The 27477-nt window shown below is 41.5% G+C and overlaps 1 protein-coding gene across 1 annotated transcript; it reads left to right on the top strand.

The window, feature by feature from the left end:
- Positions 1-320: 320 nt before the first annotated feature.
- On the top strand, positions 321-27468 carry LOC105920567 (protein NLRC3; the record flags this gene model as incomplete). The annotated part of the gene is made up of 6 exons (XM_036124976.1): positions 321-2104; positions 3591-3779; positions 11571-11747; positions 14949-15125; positions 26329-26499; positions 27182-27468. Coding segments are annotated over 6 exons (2511 nt in total), but the record flags the coding sequence as incomplete, so codon positions are not given.
- Between the last annotated feature and the right edge of the window lie 9 nt (positions 27469-27477).

Consider the following 27477-nt stretch of genomic DNA (forward strand, 5'->3'; position numbering starts at 1 on the left):
GGGATGGGTTAAGATGCAGAAGTGAATTTCTCCACTGTGAGATCAATAATGTTCAATTATTATTATCTGATCTGCTTTGTGAATCAGATCCTGACAGTGAACAGATACTGGCCACAAAGCAGAGGCAGAACTCTGCTGTCTGACAATCTAACAAGGTTCTGGTTCTAAGGATGGATCCGATTGTTTAGCATCACATAATATGAACTAAGATACCTTCTAATGATAACAACTCCTGATGTTCCAGATGTTTCTGCTCCAACTTCATCACTAAATCTGTTTTTTCCTTCAGTTGTCTTTTCTTCTCTGTTCCAGCAGATGTTGGTCTGCAGGAGGTTCTAGAGGAACATAAGATCAGTCTGAGGAGGAGATGTGAATGTGTGACTGAAGGAAGTGATGAACCAGGAAGTAGAACCCTCCTCAACAGGATCTACACTGATCTCTACATCACAGAGGGACAGAGTGAAGAGGTTAATACCCAACATGAGGTGAAGCAGCTGGAGATAGCTTCCAAGATCCAGAACCTCCATGACTCTCCAATCAGGTGCCACGACATCTTTAAAGCCTTACCTGACCAACATGAACCCATCAGAGTGGTTCTGACCAACGGCGTCGCTGGTGCTGGAAAAACCTTCTCAGTGCAGAAGTTCACTCTGGACTGGGCCGAGGGCTTGGAGAACCAAGATGTCCGTGTGGTGGTTCTGCTGTCGTTCAGGGAGCTGAACCTGATCAGAGATGAGCAGCACAGTCTTCTCACGCTGCTCCATGTTTTCCATCCAACCCTCCAGAAGCTCCCAGCAGAGCAGCTGGCTGGCCAGAAACTTCTCTTCATCTTTGACGGCCTGGATGAAAGCAGACTTTCTCTGGACTTCAACCACAGTCGGCTTGTTTCTGACGTCACACAGAAGTCATCAGTCTACGTTTTGCTGACAAACCTCATCAAGGGGAACCTGCTTCCCTCGGCTCTCGTCTGGATCACCTCCAGACCTGCAGCGGCCAATCAGATCCCTCCTTCATGTGTTGCCAGGGTAACAGAGGTACGAGGCTTCACCGACGCCCAGAAGGAGGAGTACTTCAGGAGGAGGTTCAGTGATGAAGAGCTGTCCAGCAGAATCATCTCCCACATCAAGACCTCCAGGAGCCTCCACATCATGTGTGGAATCCCAGTCTTCTGCTGGATCACTGCTACGGTTCTGGAGGACATGTTGACCACAGAGCAGAGAGGAGAGCTGCCTAAGACCATGACTGACATGTACTCTCACTTCCTGCTGGTCCAGACCAGGAGGAAGAAGAACAAATACCATGAAGGACATGAGAGGAGTCCACAGGAGCTGATGGAGGCTGACAGGGAAGTTCTCCTGAAGCTGGGGAGGCTGGCTTTTGAACATCTGGAGAAAGGAAACATCATGTTCTACCAAGAAGACCTGGAGCAGTGTGGTCTGGATGTCACAGACGCCTCGGTGTACTCAGGAGTTTGTACAGAGATCTTCAAGAGAGAGAGCGTGATCTTCCAGAAAGCAGTCTACTGCTTTGTTCATCTTAGCATTCAGGAGTTTCTGGCTGCAGTCTACATGTTCCACTGCTTCACCAGCAGGAACACAGAGGTGGTGGAGAACTTCCTGGGACAAAAATACAGTGAAACATCTCTGGAGGACTTCTTGAAGAAAATCATGGATAAATCCCTCTTCAGTAAAAATGGCCACCTGGACCTGTTTGCTCGCTTCCTTCATGGCCTCTCTGTGGAGTCCAACCAGAGACTCTTAGGAGGCCTGCTGGGTCAGACAGAGAACAGTCCAGAAACCATCCAGAGAGTCATCAATAATCTGAAGGAGATGAACACTTACTATATCTCTCCAGACAGAAGCATCAACATCTTCCACTGTCTGATGGAGATGAAGGACCTCTCTGTTTATCAGGAGATCCAACAGTTCCTGAAATCAGAGAACAAATCAGAGAAGGAGCTCTCAGAGATCCAGTGCTCAGCTCTGGCCTACATGCTGCAGATGGCAGAGGAGGTTCTGGATGAGTTGGACCTGGAGAAGTACAACACATCAGCAGCAGGAAGACGGAGACTGATTCCAGCTGTGAGGAACTGCAGAAAGGCTCAGTGAGTCCAGACGTCTTGGTTGAGTGATGCTGATTCAGCACTATTGTCATCAGAATCAGAATCAGACGTACTTTAATAATCCCATGCCATCCAGTTTATTCTTCATTTTTCATGTCGGTTCTGGACGTTTTTGGACCTTTAACTACTTCTTTCATACTTTCGGCCATTCAGATGTCTAAAACTTCAGCTGTCCCAAAAATATTCAAGTTCAAATGTCAGATATAAAATGCATAAAAATGAATAAATTATGAATGGAGCATAAATCTGAAAACAATGTCCACTAATCTACCATTTTAGTGTGTGGCAGCACAAGTGAGTCAAGACATCTAACACATCTAATTGCAACATAATTAGGTAGATATGATGATCATCATTATACTCAATGTTATCTTAGATGAGCAAATAAACCAAATGTTTTTTTTACCTGATAATTATTGCACATTAACATGCTGCTACCAGCTATAAAATGGCTGTAACAAAATATTCTCATCAAGCACTGTATCAAACTAAAACACACTGTAGAAAATTAAATAGGGGTCCCACCACTGTAGATAGCAGCCAGGTAGAATGAACTTCAGGTATTATACCACTGAAGTAGAAAAGTGCAAAACTAAGTCACCAACCTGTAAACTCCTGTAGCAGAGAACATAATTTTAGAATAAGGTGCTTTATTGATCAAGCAAATAGTTATAGATTATTTGTAAGAGAGATGAAGCCAAAACAACCATAGTGTATCATCACCAAACTCAAATATGTCTATGTAATAATCATGGCACTAGTGCTAGTCTGATTCTCCACCTGACACACCTGCACGGCTCCACCCCGTTCTCATTATCTCATGATCTTCCTGCACCTCTAACTAAAGAACCAGCACTCAGACCAGTCACTAGTGCCAGATTATTGAAAGACGCTGGTGGCTGTTAACTGACCTGTTTTTGCCTTCTGATTCTCTGAGCCTGCATTATCCCTGTCAGACCTGATTGCTGGTCAGATCACCTGACCTGTTTCTTGGCCCTTACCGTGCCTTTGGATTCTCCTTTCGTCTATCGCTGGATCCAGGATGAGAAACGGCGAAAAACTTGTATTGTCTGGTCGAATTCTGGGTCTTCTGGTTCATTGCATTACAGTCTAGAGAATTATCTGGTGATGATTTACACACAGGAGACGGCCAAATCCTAACCTGAACACCCAGATATATTTAATCAGTTTTGCTGATTTACTCTGGATGATCTTGTTTATATTTTTAGTTAAATTAAGATTTTAACAAAACCAGAGACACAACATTTCTCCAGCAGGACCAAGACCTGAAGAGACTGAAGAGATTACCTGTGTCGAGTCAAACAGGACATTTATGTGAAGAGCAGATCACATAAATGATGATCTGATGATGACATCACTGTTTAGGCATAATGTTTGAGTCTGTTCAATATCATTGTTTATTTGTCTGATTTAACCAGAACTAATGTTATTGTTTCTTTATTCACAGACTAGTGGGCTTGAGTCTCTCAGAGCCTGAATGTGGACTTGTGGCCTCGGCTCTGAAGTCCAACCACTCCCATCTGATTGATATGGAAATAGGTGAGATCCACAATGGAGGGAGAGCCTTTGGAGACTCTGAAATGAAACATCTCTGTGAGATCTTGGAGACTCCAGTCTGTAAAGTAAAGGAACTGAGGTTGGTTTTATCTTCATTGCTACTTTAATACTTATTTTAATTTACAATCTTATTTTGACATAATTTTCAAAAAACAACCTGCTGTCCAAATGCTTTGCCTTGTAAATGATATAGTTTCTTATGTGATTATTGTAAGTATTGAAAGTGTGACTATTGAAAAGTTCACACAATGTTTTGGACAGATTAACAAAAATTATTCAAATGATTTGCATTATTGAGGGAGCTATTTCAGTTTGATTTCAGATGACAAGATAAGATAGTTTAACTTTATTTTTAATTTCTTTGTCACATCTTAACATCATACGTTAATTTTTGTTCCACAAGAGTAGTAGGACCATATAGACACATAAACAAGTTAAATGAAAAGAAAAAACTAGCATTACCTCAAAACAAATGACTGAGAAGAACAAAAAACAGAAAATCTGAAATAAATATATAATAGCACCACAAGGTTCCACCATCTCAGCTTTGTCCTGAAACTGCTGTTCTGTTCGTCCAGGTCAGAGAGGAACCTCTCTAATATCACAGCTCAATCAGACAAAGCCAGAACAAACTCAAGCCTGCCAGGACCCAGACGCGTGGTTATTGAAACTACACCACAATATTGAAAAGTAAAAACCTCTACTTCAGCAGATGTCTCTGTACTCAGAGGAACTGTTTGGCAGCAACCCAACAAGTTTGAGCAACATGAATTAAAACAGAAAAACTAAAACAAACTGTTTATAGTACGCAGGCCAATATCATCAAATATATTGTAAAAATGTGGATAGAGCAGGGTGCTTTTGTCCTGGGAAGTGATGAGGATGCCTCTAGCTCCTTCTGCTTCATTCACTAAGGTCCACCTCACCCTCAGGCAGGCATCACGGAAGGCGACCCTGGTGTTACAGAGTCTCAGGTGGGTGTCGGGGAAGGCGACCCGGCTCCACATGAACCAGGAGTTTCTGGGTGCTGGTCATAAAAGTCTTGAATAAGAGACTTGGGAGGGACCACATCCCTCCCAATCGACCAGGAACTGGTGACCACCACCCCGAAGCCTCACAGCCAGCAGTTTGTTAAAAGGATTTACTGGTTCACTGTTAATAATCTAGGGGGCAGGAGGTGCCTTGGTGGCAGGGAACAACTTGCTCTCTCTAGCTGGTTTACTGTGGCTGACATGAAACATGGGGTGACATACCATGGTCCTGGGGAGCTTAAGTCTTACAGCCACACCGCTAATAACCTTAGATACAGGAAATGGTCTGGTAAATCTTTGAGATAGCTTATGTGAGTCTGTCCAAAGGGCAACCAAACTCTTTGGTAGATAGGTGCCGCCCTTTTGTAGTTTAGGGTCTGTTTCAGGACAGTATGACGTGCCAAAGTCCAGGTCCTACGACAGTGGCAGATAAGTGAAAGGGCAGAAGGTGCACTAACCTCTTTCTCCAGGGCTGGAGACGGAGTCAGACCAGTGGAGGAACAGGGTAGGGTGTTTTGGGCAAACTCTACCGACATAAGTTGCTTACTCCAAGAAGGACACCTAGAGGCCAGGATGCACAGACTAGTCTCTAATTCCTGATTTAGCCGTTGACTGCCCATTGGTTTGAGAATGGTAACCTCATGAGAGACTGACAGAAGCTCCTAACAGGGAACAAAAGGCCTTCTAAAATTGGGAAATAAACTGAGGACCTCTATCAGATACTATGTTCGACAGGAAACCATAAATCTTAAACACATGTGACATCAAAACCTTGGCAGTCTCCTTGCTAAAGGCAATTTACCAAGAGGGATGAAGTGAGCCATCGTTGAAAATCTGGCAACCACAGTGAGAAGGTTGTTATTACATTCTGAAATAGGCAGTCCAGTGACGAAATCCAGAGAGATGTGAGACCAAGGTCGAGCAGGGAATGGCAGCCAGCAATAGTCACGGAGAGCAGGTGTTGGAAGGCTTGTGCTGGGCACAGACAGGACAAGCCACTACATACTCAGAGACTTCACTCTTCATGGTCGACCACCAGAACTTCTGTTGTATGATAAAAAGTGTGCGTTCGACCATTGGGTGACAAGAGAAACTGGAAGCATGTGCCCAATGGATTACCTAGGACCTAAGCTCTGGTCAAAGAAAAAGTTGGTTTGGAGGACACCCATCTGGAGGTTGAACCCCAGCTGTTGCTTGCTTGACCCTCTTCTCCAGGCTCCAAGTCAGTACTCCCACAACACAGAAGACAGAATGATATTAGAAGGAGCTTCAAGAGAGGAGGAAGTGAGGCCATCCAAGCGAGACAGGGCATCTGGTCTGGTGATGAATGGCAAACGGCAGTTCAGACCCCTTCAGCAAGTGACGGCATTCTTCTAGCCTCACCTTAATGGGCAACAATTGCCGATCCCCAATAGTTTGTAGTTAATCCCTCATAGTTTCTCTGGCTAGGAGATAGTTAGCAAGAGAGGAAGGCACATGGGTAAATCCGGTTAGCTCCTGCTGAGCGCTGAGAGAGAACTGCCCCTACTTTAGAGTCTGAGGCATCCACTTCAACAAAACACTGAAGTTGAGAATCTGGTATGGTGAGGATTGGGGCAGAGGTGAAACTGTTGTTGAGTTCCTGGAAGGCATGAAGGCAGGATGAAGCCAAGGATGAACACTCTGGGAACATGAATGTCACACCTTTTTTGCTTTCACATAGAGCTTGTGTAGAAGAAGATGCTGGAGAACCTTGCAAACATGTGCAGTATGGGACTGCTCAGCAAACAAGAAGATCAGAATGTCATCCAACTAAACAAAATTGAATTTGTTGAGCATGTCCTGGATCACGTCATTTGTCAGGGCTTGACAAATCTCTCTCTCTAATCTTCACCAGGTGATAAGCATGTCTTAAAGGAGAAGTCCGATCAACAAGAAAAAATCAGGGGATCATTAGCTATACCTATAGCTAATACATCCGTGGTGATTTAATGAATTTAACGTTAATCAATAAGAAAATAAATGGCTGCCCGACATCACATCCGGCCGCCCGACATCACATCCTGTGACGTAATGTTGCGGTAAGGCACTGCGCTCTACAAGCTAAATCAATAGGAACTGTTATACACAACTGCGATCAACAACAATTATTTCGGATTTCGAGAGGACTTCACCATTGAAATTGCGAGAGCTATTGTTAAAGCAACAATCCCCATGTGCATGGCAGTTGGATGTTCCAATACATTGGGTAAAAGTGGAAAAAGCATTCGTTTTTTCACCTTTCCAATTCATGATCCACCACGGGCTCTTTTGTGCGATTGCCTACTTGAAGAGAAAGGATTTACTATCAAACTTCTGGTCAGAGAGAAAACACGTAGTCTGTAGCCAACATTTTGAAGAAGAATGTCTTCAAGATGACATGAGAGCGAGACTTTTTGGTAGGTTTTTCTTTTTATAATGTAGAATTTGCTGGGACATTTGTTTACCCGACCAGAGGGGCGGAGTTTTTTGTGCTTGTTTCTGAAAGTGAAGTGGCTTGTTTGGGCTCTAAACTAAGTGACGCCGAAATATCCCTCCGCCTCATAACGCACTGGAGCTTATCCTGACAATAGAGTGAATAAACTCAGAAGGCATCACTCTGCCCGTATTTTCTGCAGTTTACGTTTGCAATTACTGATAATAACTGCGGAAAGTAGATTAGGCGGTGCAGATCACCATTTTGAGCAGAGATTGATTCTATAGATGAGTTATATACTCATCTTATAAAATAAGATCCCAACCCATAAACCGTACTTTAATGCTTATTTGTTGTCTTTTTATGTCTCTAAAATGTACAATTAGTACTACTTTAAATTGAAATGCTTAATACCATGTCTAGCTTTGTCTAAGAGGTTAAAAAAATATTTCGGCATGAAAATGGATATTTATTTACAAGGGGACAGATAGGGCATTGGGACTTGCTCAGCAGCTGATCCTGCAACCTGATGTCACAAACTGGGAGGTGACAGTACTTTTCTTCTCCAAGATGGCTTCCCCCACTACAGGACATTCAAATGAACATTACTCTTAATTAAAAAAAGCTTATCATTTATTTAACTTTATATTTTTTTTTGTTTAACGTACTTTCAGCAGCTTGAATTCTGATTTTGACTGGACTTCTCCTTTAAGTCAAACTTTGAAAAAATCTTTGCACCTTGCAGAATCTCAAAAGCTGAATGGATCAGAGGGAGAGGGTACCTGTTCTTTATGGCAAAGGCAAGGCAAATTTATTTGTATAGCACATTTCAGTAGAGATACAATGCAAAGTGCCTTACATGATTAAAATTTCAGGAAAATAAAACAGAATAAAAGCAAGAGGGAATAAAATCCAGAAACAAAATAGAACATGGGAGAGTAAAAATTAAAAGCAAACAAGTAAAAACAGTTGAACTATAAAGTGAAGTTTCTGTAATACAGTTCAATGAGAACAGCTGAAGGCAATCCTTAACAGATGTGTTTTTAATCTTGATATAAAGGAACTCAGGCTTTCCACACTTTTACAGTTTTATGGAAGTATGTTCCAGAAAAGTGGAGCATATGAACTAAATGCTGCGTCTCCGTGTTTAGTTCTGGTTCTAGGCATGCAGAGTAGGCTGGAGCCAGAAGACCTTAATGGTCTGGAGGGTTGATACACTGATAACAAGTCTGTGATATATTTAGGTGCTAATCCAGGGATTTATAGACTAACAGGAGGATTTTAAAGTCTATTCTCTGAGATACAAGGAGCCAGTGGAATGATTTTAGAACTGGGGTGATGTACTCTATGTTCTTAGTCTTAGTGAGGACTTCAGAACTGGGTCCATGTTCTCTACGTTCTTAGTTTTAGTAAGGACTTCAGAACCGGGTCCATGTTCTCTACTTTCTTAGTCTTAGTGAGGACGTGGGCAGCAGCGTTCTGGATCAGCTGCATGTGTCTGATCCACTTTTAGGCAGACCTATAGAAACACTGTTTTAGTAATCAATTCTACTAAATATAAACGCATGGATTAGTTTTTCCAGATCCTGCTGAGACATCAGTCCTTTAATCCTGGAAATGTTCTTGAGGTGATATAAAGCCGACCTTGTAATTGTCTTTAGATGCTTTTGGAGGTTCAGGTTTGAGTCCATCACTACTCCAAAATTCAGACCTTGCGTTATGCTGTTATCATTAAAGCCCCCAGAAGTCGATACATGTTTGAGGCTGACAGAAAAAGAGGAATGACTCAACAGGGTTGTCTTCTTCTGAGGATCCCTAAAACGGTGTTGATGCTTCTCAGTGGGAAGACGGGCCCTGCTGAGTTCCATGGGTACCTCGGACAAAACTGATGGATCAAAAAAAGAGACTCTGGAGTGAGAGGTTGCCAGGAAGTAGCAGCAGTGGCCGCATTGTCCCTCTGACTTTCATAAAGTCTTTTGTCAATCTTTATCACCAAAGCGATTAAAGAGCGCAAATCTCAGCTCCTCTTACATTGTTTATTTCAATAGGACAGCCTGTGTTTCTGAGTGCAGTCACAGTTTAGCTTTCTGAATTTACAAGCCACCGAACCATGAGTTGTCAACATAAAACGTATGTCCCATAACTAAATGAGTAGTCTTTTGAATCCATCTGGTTATTCCTGCTGCATGTTGTGTGCATTTGGGTGATGTTCTTCCATATTATCCAACATCCCTGATGTACATTAGCACTCTGATTTCTCTATGCCTTTTTCTGAAATAAAACACAATTTACTGCTAGTTTTCTTATGGAAACATCAAGGAAAAATTGTAAAGAATAGTCAGGGAGAGTCAGTTCAGCTTCAAATGCCTTTGTTTTAAGCAGGACAAATGCTTCGCCAGCTTCCTGATTCCAAATCAAAACATTTTCTCCATACCTTGCATCTTCACAAGGTCCCTCAAAGGTTGTATGAGATCAGTTTACCAGGGAATGTAGTTGTGACTTTGGTCTTTTGTGACTCTTTCATGCACTAGGGTTTAGGGTTCAAATGCCCTGATTGTGGCTGGAGGACATACTGGTTGTTCCAGCAGAAATAACAAGGCCCAGAAAAGACACCTTTTTCCCAGCAAGTTGCAACTCATCTTTACTGACCTTAAAACCATGTTGATGGAGATGTCTCAAAACTTTCTCCATGACCTGAAGTCAGATCTCAGCAGTAGGAGAAACCAACAGCAGGTCATCAACGCACTGAATGAGAGTGGTGTTTCCGGGCAGAGGACATGTCTGTTAAACATCTTTCAAAATCTGATAAAAGTAACTGGTGATAGAATAATGCTGGTAAGAGGCCAATTGGTGGCCTGAAGGAAATGTTGTACCATGCCCCCTAATTCCTTTGCCTGGTTCTCAACATGGAGAGAAAGAGAAATACGAGGAAACGCTTGATCTGATATCATATTCCATTGTAGTTGTTCATAAATTAGCTTCACAGCAGCTGCCACACCCTTAGGTGCCACATATATATTCCTAGAAGTCACTGTCCATGTTTTACCTTCAAGTTCTGTTGCAAAAGATTTTTGATACCCGTCTGTGTGGTTCCTGTCGTAGAAAAGAGTGATGTATGGTGGGTCAGGTGGGGATGGGTTAGAACTCAGACTTTGTATCCAGGGCTTTTATAGCTGAAACACAGAAAATAATAGTTGTAGTAGGCTCTCCTGACAGTCTCCAATAGATGTCAGGAAACTCTTGCCCACGGGTTGCAACAGCAGATGCTGTTCCTTCCTTGAGATGCTCATCAGTGACCCAATCTTGGTCCACAACCCAGAGGTTGATTGTTGTCTGGTAATATTGGAATATGTGGCTCCAGTGTCCACTAAAAATTATTGCAGTCATTTCCCACCTTCACTGGCAGCATAGGGTCAGCTCGGGTGCATCCTCGAGGTGTGTCAATACTGTCCATAGGAAGCGTTATCCCAAAGATTATACATTTCCAGAATAGAAGGCTGCAAGTTCACAAGTTCAAATCCCACATACTGCTGCACTTGGTCTGAGCAAAACCCTTAACCCCCAGAATACTCCCCGGCGCCGACCAGTGGCAGCCGATTGCTCCCTAAGGGACAGGTTAAATGCAGAGGACACATTTCATTGGTTTGTACGGAGATGCAATGAAAAATCTAGATGATTATTATTTAGTTCAAGCCATCTGAGCTGCCCTCAGGTCTTCAGGAAGGCTGATCCACAGCTGAAGCTTGGAGGTGGAGATTTAGTAGGTAGGTTTTAGTTCTCAGAATGACCCACCAGACACACAGAGATCACTGAAAACAACTGACCAAGTATGATGGCACACATATGAGCCTCGCAGAAGAACATCGGACCAACGTTCAGTGATCAGGGACTGAATGAGCATAACTTTAAACAGACACCATGTTTCCTTAGAGAAAATCCTCGATGCAAGCTGCTGGTTTAAAATAAAAAAAATCCAGAACAATCTGAGCTGAAACTCTGTTAGGTTATCCATGTTCAGAACATTATTAGTCCGAGAACCACTGTTCTAGCAGAACCCTGCCACAGACTAGAAGACAACAGCATTTTAAAAAAGACACCAGACCGATCATACTTTCTGCCTCATCTGCCATTATTCATCCCTTCAATAAACTCTTTTAAAACGTAACTCTGTGTTCTTTCTGAAAATCGTGTTTACCTGCATTAAAGTGTGACATGTTCTGGTTCTGCTTGGTTTAACTGTTTAAATCCGTTTTACTGGATCAAAGATCAGATATCAGTTCATATTTTCGGGACTTTTACATTTAGGGAAATTTTTTTTGACTTATTATTATTTATTTGTTCACATTTCAGTTTTAAGATGCATCTTTTTGGCTTCAGCTCACATCTTCCCCACATCTTTATTCAGATTGAAGAACTGCATGTTGTCAAAAATCAGCTGTGCTTCTCTGATCTTGGCTCTGAAGTCCAACCCGTCCCATCTGACAGAACTGGACCTGAGCTGGAATGAAGACCTGAAAGATGCTGGAGTGAAGGAGCTCTGTGGTTTTCTCCAGACTCCCCTCTGCAAACTACAGAGATTGAGGTAAGACTCCATGTTTTAGTTCTGATATTTGTGATGCAAAAGTTGTGTTGAAACTAAACTGCATACACGTGGCTGACATTCTACTGATCCACACTGACGAGCTTCATGATAAAGTCTGCTTTCTTCACTAATTTGGCCTAGTTAAAGTTTCCTTCTTTTCCCAACTTCCTGCCAGGATTTAATGCCTAAAACTGCAACTCCTAAATGTCATGTTGCTCATCTAAGAGTCTCCAGGATTGTCAAAGACTCCTAGATCAGTAAATGTGCTAACCTTGAATTTAATCCTGTTGTAGTTGCCATGTCTCTGATGATTTAGAATATGCACAGGCATGAGCAGACAAGCCAAACAGCCTGGTGTGGAGCAGAATTATAATTATGAGAGACCAAAACTGTTTACTAATGAGGTTAATGCAAAGTTGCAGACAAGTAACAAACTTCTAGAAGCAAACCAAAGATAAAAGAATTTGTTTTATCTGCTGCTTCAGAAAGATGCATTGAGCTAAAGTTAGCAATGCTAAGCACTGCTGGCATGTATTTCAATGAGCTATCACCTGGTTTTATTGAATGTACTTTTGAAGATTATTGGCCAGTTAAACTCTTACTGACTCGATATGAGAAGAAAATGAGTTGTGTAAACAATTGAATAGGAGCTAAGAGCTCTTGATGTCCAGAGTGGACCAGGATCCAATCTTTGGACCCGCTGGAAGAGCAGACGTTGGTTATTCAGCTACTTTGGATTCACATATTGCTGCCCTGGACGACCTTGAGAGTTGATCTTTACCTTCACCTGCCTCCACATGTGGACCAGCTGCACATTAAACGGATCCCCCATCTACCTTTCCCCACCCAGTCCAAACTCTAAATGATTTGGGTTCCATGAACCTAAAAAATTCACTTGATTTTAGTTGATTTGCTCAGCAGGTGAATTGGATGTTAGTTTTTAGCTACAACGAAGCCAAACATTGACTCAGGCCTGCCACGCTTTTATTCTGGCTTTAATTATCCATATTTGAGTCAATATTACCTGACCTGATAAGTGATGTTTTGGACTGAGAGCAGTCTGAACTGATAGAGGTGAATATGGTTAGAAACTATTGTGACACTGCTGAGATCACATTTGGTGTGTCATGGATCTAACAGCTTTGACCCACATGCAGAACACACACGACGTAAGGAAGGAGTCTGAACTAGCCTGAAAAGACCTCAATGGTTGCTCAGGAGAAGTGCTGGCAGGAAACTACTGATATACTCCTCTCCTGATGAACAGTGTTGCCAAATTTTGTGAGTGAAAATAGGAACCAGCGCTATAAAAACAAGCTCAAAGCAGGCAGCAAAGGGGGGGGGGGGGCTTGTTGGAGAGGTTGAACTTTAAAAAAAGACTCAAAAAAGACAACGCAAGACAAAGCAGCTCCTTCTTAGAAAACACCAGGGGCATCTTTTACAGTCACATCTTCATTCAGCAGTATCCCAACAATATTGGGTAACTGTCATCCTTTCATAGGAATGACAGTTACCGCAAATGCGGGATGACATATTTTACTGTGCATAGGGACCACTCAACTGAGACCCAAGAGTCTCCCCTAACATTCCTAGATGGACCAAAGCCAGAGAAGCTGGGAGGAAAAGAGTGTGGTGGATGTGGCTGAATGCAGAAAGCTTCATGGAAATACTGCCCAGCTAGAGATGTTCAGTGTTGGAGCTGTTAGAAGCAGCTTCTTGCTGGTGTTTGTTGGTTCGGCCCAGCAGCCAAACTACAGGAGGTCCCAGAACCCCAAGATGACCCAAAAAGGCAGGATGATGGATTTCTAGGAGGCAGAGGGTCAAGGAGGTCAGAACCATGGGGAGAAAAGGTCCAGATGAACCACCATGACAGATATGGGAGTGGTGAAGGGGTTTTTGGGAAGTTGAAGTAAAAATGTTCCTAACCAGAGTCCGGTGGGTCCAGTCTGCTCGTTGTACAGCCATGTTCTCCTGATATTGTTCAGCTCTACTTTCTAGGAGCCCTTTTCAGTGAGCCAGGATCTAAACAATGGGAGGACTTGTTGAAATGCCTGCAGACTCTCTGTAAATATCCTCACCATGAATCCAGCATCATCTAATATACCCGACAGTAAAGGAGTCAGAGACACAAGCAGGAAAGTCAAGGAAAAAATAACCAGCATTTTTCCTGAAGAGTCTGAATGTGGTCCAGATGTTCTGCAGAGTAAAAACTGGAAAAGGTCCGTTTTTTATGGGCTCCACCTTCTGGACTGAAGCAACATTGAGCTCTGAACTGTTGGCCTCCAGTTAAATCTCAGCTTGGATGGTTGGATTAAGAAATCTGATGTTTGTTGGGAATTTGTTCTGCTTTCTTTGCTCATAACATTGATATCAGACTGGTTCTGTTTGTGATGCAGCATCCTGTCTGAACAGGTAGAAGCACTTCTGTTCTCAGTCATGTATTCATTTGTTTAGAAATGATTGAAGAGTAATTATTGCAGCTATTGATCCTTCAGATAATTCCCTCAGTTCCCCTCAATAGAAGGTAACTGTCACTGTGAAAATGAGCTGCTCCCATTCAATCAGGGCAGCATTAATTAACAGCTCTGATGTCACATTTGGGTAATTAAAGTCCAGTTTAGCCCATCTGAAATATTCTAACTACACGTCATGATAACATGTTCTGGTTCTGCTTGGTTTAACTCTTTAAATCAGTTTACTGGATCAAATATCAGACATCAGTTCACCATGTTTCTGGGACTTGTATAGTTAGGGAAATTAAGTTTCAACATTTTATCGTTTGTATATTCATATTTCTTTTTCAACCGACATTGTGCTGGCTTCAAGTCACATCTTTTATTAGTTTGACGGTTTTGCATTAGGGCGATGGTGGCACAGAGGTTAAGGAGTTCATCCTGATATTGGTGGGTTGCTGGTTCAAACCCCCGCTCTTACTGTCCCCGCTCTGACTGTCTCTCTTGTTGTGTCCTTCACCTGCATTGCCTGCTCAAAGGGCCTGGTGGTGCAGGTGCATGTCAGCCTCGCCTCTGTCAGCCTGCCCCAGGGCAGCTGTAGTTACTAACATAGCTCACCACTGTCAGGGTGTGAATGTGTGTGTGAACGGATGAATGACTGATTGTAGTGTGAAGCACTTTGGAGGTCGTCAAGACTGGTTAAAGCACTATACAAGTATAAGCCATTTACCATTTATTCTTTATTCAGATTGAAGGACTGCAGGTCGTCAGAGATCAGCTGTGCTTCTCTGGTCTCAGCTCTTGAGTCCAACCCGTCCCATTTGACAGAACTGGACCTGAGCTGGAACTATGACCTGAAAGATGCTGGAGTGAAAGAGCTCTGTGGTTTTCTCAAGACTCCCCTCTGCAAACTACAAAAATTGAGGTCAGACTCCATGTTTTAGTTCTGATATTTGTAATGTGCAAGTTGTGTTGATACTGAACTCCACAAATCTGGCTGATATTCTACTGCTCCACACTGAGGATCTTCATGGTAAAATATGTTTTCGTCTTCACTGCTTTGTTCCAGTTAAAGTTTCTTTCTTTTTCTAACATCATGCCAGGATTTATTAAATAATCAGCAGGAAACCTGAAACAATGAGTTGAATTTCAGTTTAGGATTGCAGCTTTTAGAAAGAGGAAAATAGAAGAAATTAAAAATACTGATGTTTCATGTTTTGAAGGCTTTTAATCTCTTTTAACCTTCATCAGATCAGTTTTTCTATATTTACTACAGGATGATTTTAATATATTTGATATGATTTGATATTTCTGTGAATAATTGGATACATTTTTGCTGAAAAACAAAGCTCAGATCTTCTATTCTAGAAATGTGAATTTCAGCTCCTGGAATCTATCTGACAGGAACAAATATATAATAACCGATTGATGCTTCAGCACTTTTCGAAGTTCTGGATGGATTTTACTGACTAAAACACATTTCACAGTACCAGATTCTGATTCTTGGGTCCTCAGCTTTTACTGTCAGTTTTACATTTAATATTCTCCATGCTAAATAAAATAGTTTATTAATATAAATCAATCTACATTTGTTAATTTTTCCTTCCCATTTCCTGCCGACTTGTTTGTTTTCTGTGAAACTTGAATAATTTGGGTGCAGTTATTGGAATTCTAAACAATTAGAACTGAGTTCCCATCTTTACTAAATGAAGAGACAGCGGTGATGAAGTTCCAGCACTTTTATTGAGAAACAGAGCAGAGATCACATAGATGGAAAGTAATTGCACCCCATGGTCCCATTGCAGTCTGCATCTGCCCTGTCTCTGCCTGTCTCGCTTTTCATCTCTCCCTAATACTGCACAGTGGCCTTGGCATGAGACAAAACAGAGACAATCTATCCTTGACAATAATCATCCCACACAGTATTTACGCAGCATTTGGCCTTGCAATCAGTAAACAGTGAATCTTATACACAGCCACCATGTCTTCATGCCTCCTATGTCTGAGCGATGTGAGGCCATAGTGACTTCAGAATAATATTTTTATAATATTCCTCTTTTTCTTTTGATGATGGCGTTGTCGACAGGATCTGTGTGATCAGACACAAAACAAGATAACCCATCACATGAAAATGTAAACAAAACACAAAGGACCCATTTCTGTAAGCTCATAATGTGGGATTCAAAGGGTTTCCGTGTTGGAACCGGGAAGTGCTGGAACTTTTAGTGCTGCTCAACAATGCTTCATAGGGTTTTAACACACAAGATCAAATGTTTAGCTTTTATCTACAATTTAGGGTTCATCAAATCAATTAAGGTCTGTTTTAGGTCCCTATGTGCACATTATTTTAATTTACATTAGACTAGGTAAGCTAAACCTGTTCAGTAACCAAGGTCAAATCCGTCTACTCTTCCCCAACCCTGTAAAACCCCTTACTTGGTTCTCTATTCTCCATTCCCATGGATAAACATCCATCACTTTCATACCTTACAAATGCAGGAGTACCAGTGTGGGGCATCAGAGGGCAGGCTGGGCCTTTATTCACCAGAAAAAACTCATCCTTTCTTAAAGATGATAAAAACTGATGTGACCCCAGGTGAAATCCCACTCTCGGCCAATCCTGAGCAAGAAGTCCCTATATTGAAACTGGTTATGAAAGTTATGAAATGCAACCACACTGCATGAGGTCTGGCTGCAAGTCTGATATGGAGTGAAATTGAACTCTCAGATGTTCAATTTCACTCCATATCAGACTTTAACATTATATCATCTTGATCAGAATAATTCAAAACAGTAGTATTATTCATTCTTGTGCTATCAGAATCAGAATCAGCTTTATTGCCAAGTAGGTTTGCACTTACAAGGAATTTGACTTGGTGTTGATGGTGCAGACAAAGCAAAATAAAATAGAATATATATACAGAAGCTATATACATAGTAGACTGTGGGTTAATGTAATGCAGAAGCTTGTAAGTCCGGGAGGGAGAGGCAGTGTCCAGTGTCATGGGCAGCTCTTGGCCTTGTTCATAAGGCCGATAGCCGATGGGAAAAAAACTGTTCAAGTGGTGTGAGGTTTTGGTCCTGATGGACCAAAACCTCCTGCCAGAGGGAAGTGTCTGAAATAGTATGTGACTAGGGTGAAGAGAGCAAAGGAAGAAAACAATTATCAGAGATGAAACACTTATAATATGGATATATTACAACTGGAATTCTAAAGGGAGACAAACACTTCAAACATTACTATAAAGTTTAATTAGTATATTACCGAAGTCCCCCTCCACAGAAATTGTAAGCATTCGCAACCTGGAGCATAATTTTAATAGACTAACTGGCCCCTCTTGGAGTGTCCACAAACTTTTTTTTAATAGCTTAGCTGGTTTTAAGATTTTACAAGGAAAAGCATTAAAAACAATATAAAAAAACTTTCAAACTGTATGCCATTTTGAAAGCTACCTCGTAAAACTTCTGGTGCCTCTTAGTGCCTGGTATCTACAGGAGCTTGAATGAATCTATTGCTGCAAACCTCCCCCTCTGTAGACTCCAAGCCACACAGTTTTAGTGATTAGAAGGTAAATATTTGTGCAGAAAAATAGAAAAATACATCCATCCATCCATTTTCTGACCCACTTAAACCCTCATGGGGTTGCTGGTGCCTATCTCCAGTGTTCACTGGGCGAGAGGCAGGGTACACCCTGAACAGGTCGCCAGTCTGTCGCAGTAGAAAAATACATGTTTAACGCAAACATGATTATGATAGTGATAACAATTCCCCCTTTTTATCTCTAATAAGAGATCACCTACAAAAATTGAGCTGAAACCATCACGTCTCTTTGGTCCCCCAATGAAATCGCACATCTGATAAGGTATAATCTTTAAATTTACGCACCCCTTCTTAATTTGGTAAGTGATGTAGCAGACAAAAATTATGAATTTGACAAAGAATTGATTTTGGCTTTTCCCTAAAGAGTAAGAAATCACCTATCGACCTATAAATTGGAAATTTACCCCCCAAATTGTCATAAAAAATGTCCCGGATAGGTCTTCAACACATATAAGGTGAACTGTCTTGTCAGGAACCAGAGAGGGGTATTCTGCCCCTGTATCCAGTTCTGCCTGCTGCTGATTGAGCACATTCAGATGACCCTTAGGCCATCCTGGACCTCCTCTAGTCACTGCTGGGATTCTGGTGCTGCTGCACACTGTCTCCAATGAAACTAAGTACCAGTTTTTCCTTTCAACCTCACTGAATGTGAAGCCCTTTCCACCACCTACACTGAGTAGGCAGATTAGGTAGTTTTAACAAGAATTTATTCAGCAGAGCAAAAGAGAGATGCAGGAGGGAGTTCTTAGTAGCGTCCGGGATAGTAACGACCGTGGGAAGCTCTGTAACAGGGAGAGAGAGAGTTACCGGGTGCCACAAGAGTGACGGTCTGCTGATACCGTCTACTTACCATGCAAGCAAAGAACGAACCACAGGGGAGTGTGAGTGGGTGCTGTGGAGGCCAGGAGGCGGAGTTCGCATTTCGGTGCTCTACAGAGAGTTGCAGGTTAACAAAGGTTACAAAGAGAAGGTTTCATTGTGAGACGCTGACCACTGAGCTCCTACCACATATGGCTAACACTCTGGCATCAATGTGCTGACAGCCGTCTCCTTTTAAGCCGTCCCCGCAGCAATGAAAATGCCCAACACCTGTGTTCAGCACCTCCCTGCTCGACAGCAGTCACCCTGACAATGACCTTAAGCCAAACCCAGTCAGCATTTGGGGGTGGTGCACCTCCTTCTCCTTCCCTAGGATCTCATTGTAGTCTGTTGTTTCCCTCCAATACAGTCTGTAACTGAGAGAAACTCCTTAATCCTTTCTAAAATCAATTCCTTTCTCAGCTTCCCGTCCATAGTAACCATCATCATGTGAAAAATCCTGCTCTCAGCCCTTTATGTTGTAGTCCACCACAACATATGCAGTTTTCAGTCCTTGACTATCATGTCTGAAACAACAACCGTCTGTAAACCGCTGTGTCACCTGGTCTTCAATTAAATTAAATTTAATTCAATTCAATTCAATTTTATTTACCCGTTGATTGCTTCAAAGTCCCGACAAGCAGCATTCCCTCCTGACGAAGCGTAGAGCCACAGGGAGAGTTGTCTGCATTGTCCATTGCTTTGCAGCGATCCCTCATACTGAGTAAGCATGAAGCGACAGTGGAAAGAAAAACTCCCCATTATTTGGGAAGGAAAACATCTAGCGGAACCAGGCTCAGTATGAACGGTCATCTGCCTCGACCGACTGGGGGCTACAGAAGAAAGAGCAGAGACACAACAAGACAGACAAAAAAGCACAGAAGCACACATTCATCCAATTCAATTCACTTTTATTTATATTGCACCAATTCATGAAACATGTCATCTCAAGGCACTTTACAAAGTCAAGTTCAATCATATTATACATATTGGGTCAGATTATACAAATTGGTCAAAGATTTCCTATATAAGGGAACCAGTTGATTGCATCAAAGCCCCAACAAGTAGTATTCACTCCTGGAGAAGCGTAGAGCCACAGGAAGAGTTGTCTGCATTGTCCATGGCTTTGCAGCAATCCCTCATACTGAGCAAGCATGAAGCGACATTAATGGGAAGAAAAACTCCCCATTAACGGGAAGGAAAACCTCCGGCACAACTGGGCTCAGTATGAACGGTCATTTGCCTTGACCGACGGGGGGTTACAGAAGACAGAGCAGAGACACAGCAAGACACACAAAAAGCACAGAAGCACACATTGATCCAGTAATCTGTTCTACATTAGATGGTAATAGCGGGTGATCTGTCTTCCCTAGTTGATGCCACAGATAACAGAATGCCAGGCGAGGTGTACCTACTATGAAGAAACAAAGAGAGAGAACAAAAGTTAAAAGCTGAAATGACAACAGTCATGCAAAACTGGAGAACAATAGAACTTAGTAGACTGAGAAATATAGGCCCTGATGTCCTCCAGTAGCCTAAGCCTATAGCAGCATAACTAAAGAGGTAGCTCAGGGTAACATGAGCCACTGTAACTATAAGCTTTGTCAAAAAGGAAAGTTTTAAGATTAGTCCTAAAAGTAGACAGGGTGTCGGCCTCATGGACCAAAACTGGGAGTTGGTTCCACAGGAGAGGAGCCTGATAGCTAAAGGATCTGCCTCCCATTCTGGTTTTACAGACTCTAGGAACCACCAGCAGACCTGCAGTCTGAGAGCGAAGTGCTCTGTTAGGAACATGCGGGGTAATCAGAGCTGTGATATATGATGGAACTTGATTATTAAGGGGTGCATACATTAGAATTGACTAGTTTTTCAGCATCGCTCCTGGGACAGAATGTTTCTAATTTTGGCGATATTCCGGAGGTAAAAAAAGGAAACTCGGGAAACCTGTTTAATATGGGATTTAAATGACATGTCTTGGTCAAAAATAACACCAAGATTTTTTACTTTATAATCAGAGGCCAAGTTAATGCCATCCAGATGAAGTGATTGGTTAAGAAGTTTATTTTTTCAGGACTCTGTTCCAAAGATTACAACTTCTGTCTTGTCAGAATTTAAATGCAGAAAATTTAAAGTCATCCAGCTTTTGATGCCATCAAGACATGTCTGTAGTTTAAGTAATTGATTGGATTCATCAGGATTTATGGATAAATACAACTGAGTATCATCAGCATAACAGTGAAAATTAATCCCATGTTGTCTGATGATTTTGCCAATCGGAAGCATATATATAGTAAAGAGAATTGGTCCAAGGACTGAACCCTGTGTTACTCCACAAGTGACTTTAGAGTTTGAAGAAGATTTACTATTGACATGAACAAACTGGAATCTGTCCGACAGATAATATTTGAACCAGTCTAATGCTTTACCCTTAATCCCTACAGTATGCTCAAGTCTGTGTAGGAGAATATTCTGATCAACTGTATCAAATGCAGCACTGAGATCTAACAGGACAAGTACAGACACAAGTCCATTATCTGAGGCCATGAGAATATCATTAGTGACCTTCACCAGAGCCGTTTCAGTGCTATGATGAGCTCTAAAGCCTGACTGAAACTCCTCAAGTAGGTCATTACTTTGTAAATGTTCACAAAATTGATAAGCAACTACTTTCTCAAGAATTTTAGATAAGAAAAGAAGATTAGATATAGGTCTGTAATTTACTAACTCATCTTGATCGAGAGAAGGTTTCTTAAGTAAAGGTTTAATAACAGCTACGTTAAAAGCCTGTGGTACATATCTATTTACTAAGGATAGATTAATCATGTGTAAAATAGTGCCACTGATCAAAAGCAATATCTTCTTAAACAACCTAGTTTGGATTAGGTCTAACATACAGGTTGAAGGTTTAGATGAAGCTAAAATTTTAGATAGCTCAGAACGCTCTACTGCTTCTAAACAGTTCAAACACTGTGCATGTCTAAAGATTCCTTCAGCACTGCCTCACTTACTGAGGATGAAGTAATCATGTTTGGGAGGATGCCAATTATTTTATTTTTAATGGAGTCAATTTTATTTATGAAGATTCCCATAAAGTCACTAGTGCTAAGAGCTAAGGGAATGGATGGATCAACAGAGCTGTGACTGAGTAAGTTTGGCAACCGTACTAAAGAGAAATCAAGGATTATTTTTATTCTCCTCAATTAATGATGAAAAATATGCTGCTCTAACTCTGCAAAGGCTCTTTTTATACAACAATAGACTGTCTTTCCAGATTAGGTAGGATTCCTCTTGGTGTGTAGAGCGCCATTTTCACTCCAATTTCCTAACATTGTGCTTCAAGGAACGCAGCTCTGAATAAAACCAGGGAGCCAGCTTCCTGTGAATAATCACCTTCTTTTTCAAGGGAGCTACATTGTCTAATGCAGAATGCAATGAGGAAGTCACACAGTTAACAAATGTGTCTATTTGTGAATGGGAAGAAACAACATTGCTGCCATCTGCAGGGTATTTCTGCAATACTGAGGATATTAAAAGGGGGACAGACTCTTTGAAGTTTGATACAGCATTTTTCCGATAAAGATCTACTATAATGGAATCCTCTTTTGGGGGTGGAGAACTCAATTAGATTAAACTCAAATGTTATTAAAAAAAGATCAGATAGGACAGGGAGGTGAGGAAATACTGTTAAGGTCTAAAGTGTGGAGCCAAGAGTGCATCGGTGTATGCACATTTTGAGCAAAACCAATTGAATCTAGGATAGTTTTAAAGGCTACACTAAGGTTATCACATTCTGTGTCAACATGAATGTTAAAATCACTTACTAAAATAACCTTGTCAGTGTTTAACACCAAATCAGATAAGAAGTCTGACAACTGATCCAAAAACTGAGAGCAAGGATCTGGTGGATGATACAAAACAACAAACAGAAGAGGTTTTATTGCTTTGCAATTTGGATGAGGGAAACTGAGGGTTAAATGTGCAAAAGAACTGTAGTTATTAATTGGCCTGGGACTAATTAATAAATCAGACTGAAAGATTGTTGCCACTCCTCCTCCTCTTCCCACAGATCTTGGAATATGTAATTTTAGATAACTGGAGGGAGTTGCCTCATTTATACTAATGTAGTCCTCTTGTAGCCAGGTTTCTGTGAGACAAAATCAATCAATCTGATTATTGGAAATCAATTCATTAACTAACAGAGTCTTTGGAGGGAGAGACTTTATATTTAATAGACCACATTTAATAGTTTTATTTTTTTTTGTTCAAGGTGAGCTGTATTGATTTTAATTAGATCTTTATGATTTGTTCCTTTTAGATCAGTTTTTGATCTATTCAGTTTTGGCTGTGGGAAAGACACAGTCTCAATAGGATAATAGGTGGGTAACAGTACAGAAGCTGCAGAGAGGTGTGTTAACTACTGCTCTGCTTCCTGGTCTGGACCCTGGGTTGTCAGCATTTAGTTAACTGGATTCCAAATCTGGTCTCACCTTTTCCATTCTGGACACCCGCTCCTCACATTGATGAGGTTCACCTTCAGTATTACAGTCTGCCATGTTTATGCCTTCATGTGAATGTGATGTTGTGTGACTCCAAGACTTTTGACAGCCTGAAATATCTGAGTGCGGTCATAGTGAAGCTTTGTGAATTTACATAAGGCACCACACTGTGAGTTGGCAAAACATGTAAAGTATATCACATGACTAAATGAGCATTATTTTGAATCATTCCGGCTATTCATGCTGCATGTTCTGTGTATTTGCGTTGATGTTTTTCCATGTTATCCAGCATCACCTGACACTTGACACTGCCTCTTTCCCTCCCCCGTTCAGGACCTACAAGTTACACCAACCTAGCATCTCCGTACCTTCTGCATTACATTAACGCACAGTCTACCGTGTATATAGCTGTCTGTCTGTATATATATATATATATATATATATATATATATATATATATATATATATATATACATATCTTTCATTATATAGATTTTTTTTTGTCTGCACCGTCAATACCAAGTCAAATTCCGTGTAAGTGCAAACCTACTTGGCAATAAACATGATTCTGATTCTGATATTTAAAGAAAATCACTAATATGTACATTAGCATCTTCTGTCTCCCCCTTTGCCTAAAACAAACTCCATTTACTGCTAGTTTTGTCACAGAAACATTAAGGAAAGGGGTAAAGAGCAGTCATTGAAAGTAAATTCAGCTGCAGACGCTACTCTTTGTTTGAACAGGATGAAGAAGTCTTTATCTTTATGAGGTCCCTCAAAAGCTTGTGTGAGATCAGTGTAACCGGGAATGTTAGTCCCAGACATGAAAGCATATCTTTCATTAGCAGTGGTTAGGGGTGTATTAAAAGGCTCTGCATGTGGTTGGAGGACATACTGGTTGTTCCTATGGAAATAGCACGACCCAGGAAACATGCCTGTTTCCTAGCAACTTGCAACTCATCTTTACTGACCTTAAAACCATGTTGATGGAGGTGTCTCAAAACTAACTCCGTGACCTGAAGTCAGATCTCAACGGTAGGAGAAGCCAACAGCTGGTCATCGACATACTGAGTGAGAGTGGTGTTTCTGGGCAGAGAACATGTCTGTAAAACATCTTTTAAAACCTGGGTAAAAACACCTGGTGAAAGAGCAAATCTCTGTGGTAGTCAGAAGAAGACAGAAGAAAGCATTACCCAGATCAATACATATATACCACTGGTGGGTGGGCTCCAAACTGGAAGGGCCAAATATGGATTAGGCACAGAAATTGTGTTTTTAAAACAGAATTTATGGCTCTGAAATCATGTACTATGCGATATTTACCAGTACCTTTATCTTCCACTGGAAGAATGGGTGTGTTCCATCATGTGGCAGAGGGTTCTAAAACACCAGCTGCAAGGAGACCAGCAATGGTATCAGCAGTCATTTCCTCTGCTTAAGATTTAGGTGGGTACTGGTTCACCCAGACAGGAGAGTCAGTAGTGACCTGAAATTAAACTGGAGCACATGAAATTAATCCCACCTCCATTGGACTTTCTGCCCATAATTGTGATGGTAAAGTAGCCAACATCTCTGCTGCTTTATGATGATCAGTACGTTCCCGACCATGGTAACAACTTTAAAGCTCATGGTGTAAAAGAAACACCAGTTACATCACAAGCAATATGATAGGTATTACCAGATTTTGAAAACAGTAAGCCTGCTGTTCAACTGCATAACAGTTTCATTGCTTTTTCTCCATGGCTGCCATATCACCATGATGAAAAAAATTATCAGCTGACACATTTTTATAAACATTAACATTCATGTGTTGCTTTGCATCAACTGTTTATAGGTGAATATGGGCATGTAGAGAGCAAAACCTGAGCCAGGACCTGGTACCAAATGTATATGTACAGCTGTGATCTATAAAGGAAAATGCCGTGCTGATGTGCATGCACACGGTTTTATAAATCTGAATAATTTCTGCCAAATGCCATTTTGTTTAACTTGGTGTATATACACCTTTTGTAATGAACAGAAATGGAGGACCCAAAATTCAGCCAGTCAAGAATTAGATCATGTAAGAAAACAGTTCATTTAGGAGTTAACTGCTGCAGGTTGTGGGTGAATCATCTGCATCAAGGACAATTGGCTGGGAGGGTGAGTGCAGATTCCTGAGAGTGGGGTATGTTGCTGCAAATGCTGTATTACAAGTCTGATCAGGGAAGTTCTCAGGGTTTTAGCCCTGGGACTGAAAGGTCCTCGGTGGTCAGCCACCAGGCACAGGGTCAGAACCGAGAAAGCAGAGTCAGGCAGGAAGATCAGGTGGTAATACCAGAGTCCGAAATCCGAGGGCAGGTCCAGAGTCAGAGCCGGTGGCCAGACATCCAAAAACAGTCCAAAACAGAATCCTTGGGCAGAGTCAGGGCACAAAAACAGGTCAGAACAGGTGTGTCATATGGATAATCACATGAGCACTAGTACCGAGACTGTCACACTTTTAGTACGGATTCGACTCAAAGTTTTATAAATCAGACCCCAGGGCTGAAAAAACTGCTTGTTAGGGTTATTAAAGATAACCCCTTTTATCCTAGAATGAAAAGCACACAACACAAGTTTAGACTGTTCTATAGAAGAGGACAGAGTATAAACCCAAACGGAAAACTTTTACTCCCTGACAGTTTGGGATCATCTGCGCCAGGTCATCTCTGTCCTTTTTTCCTTTGGCCACCCATCAAAAAAGGGTCAGGAAGGTTGGGTCAGGAGGATTCAGGAATTTACAACATGGGGGTTGAAAACAAAGAAGGGAGCAAGTTTTATTGCGGATGGTGATCAGTCACCAGTTTCATGCACAGCTGGATAAGGCAAAGCATTCCTTATCTGGGAGGACCATTTGTTCTCCCTGTCTAAGGTTAAAAACAACAGAGCCTTCCTGAAAGCAAACTATTAAAACAAACCAAATACCTGTAACTTGACAGGAATAAAATTATTACATCCATATTTCTTCAAAACTGCTAAACAAGTTTTACATTATAATATTGGTGATTGTTGAAGAGCAAAAGTCAGCAGGTCTTTATTGAAGCAGCAGTTTGTTGTCATTAACATTAACAATAGCTCTTTAACTGGTTCTGTTGTACTGTTAGAACCTGCATCCTGTTGGCTACAGCTCACTTCTTTTATTCTTTACTCAGATTGAAGAAGTGCAGGTTGTCAAAGATCAGCTGTGATTCTCTGTGTTCGGCTCTGAAGTCCAACACGTCCCATCTGTCAGAATTGGACCTTAGAGGAAACTACCTGAAAGAGTCAGATGTTCAGCAGCTGGAGGATCTTGTAAAGAGTCCAGACTACAAACTGAAGATTCTGTAAGTAGATGGTTTGAGTGAGTCCCGCTGCTGTCAGCAGAACTGTTCTGAACCCAGTTGGTACCAAAGCAAAGATCCAGTGTTTACAGTAAAGCTGCAGCTTCTCAGTGGGAGGAGAATGTTGTCAGGCTTCCTGATTGGACACAAAGACAACAATCAGCCAATCAGAGGAGCCAGCAGCTTGTTGTGTTCCTGTGTTTGTGTCCATGTGAAGATGACTGTTGTTGTTGTGTTCATGTCTCCAGGAAATCCAGCTGGATTCTAGCTGACAGCCTTCCACCATGTCTAGAGACAGTGGTCCTCGTTCATCAAGCTGTGGGAGCATTAGATCTGATCTCAGACTCTTTGTTCTCTCATTTCAACAGAAAATAGCTGATCAGTTTCATCTTAGTCACAGCTCTGAGATCAGTCTGACTGCAGCCTGCAAATCACTGATTTCACAGCCCATCATTACATTTAGTCACCATGTGGTCTTTCTACAGAGCAGAAGTTCTGCTGAGGTCCACTCAGCACATTTGGACATGTGTCCTTCTGTCATTAGTTTCATCCAGATGTGTTCAGGGACAGCCTCCATGTTTCTTAGTCAGCTGATGTTTCAGAAACAGATGAAATGTTCATGTTCAGCTTCCAGAGGCTGGAAACACTCACTGATATCCTCCGTTGCTCCTTCTTCTCTTTGCAGGAAGTGGATCTGATGATCTTTGTAGAGGAGAGGAGCTGAGCTGTCCTGATGATCCAGAGGTTAAGCTGCAGCAGGTTGAGTTTAAAGAGACTCTGACTGGATCCTCATGATGAACTCTCAGTTTAGAGATGTTGATACTGTTTATCTGATCATGTCTGTCATTTAGTATCTGATATTGTTTGTCTCTTTGGACCAATGAGGATGAAATAAAAAATAAGCTGTGTTTAGTGGCTCCATGTAGTTTTGATCTAAATCTGATGAAACTGTAATGCTGATCTTTATCTCTGATTCATTTT

Source organism: Fundulus heteroclitus, chromosome 21, assembly GCF_011125445.2.
Source record: "Fundulus heteroclitus isolate FHET01 chromosome 21, MU-UCD_Fhet_4.1, whole genome shotgun sequence".
Taxonomy (NCBI): Eukaryota; Metazoa; Chordata; class Actinopteri; order Cyprinodontiformes; family Fundulidae; genus Fundulus; species Fundulus heteroclitus.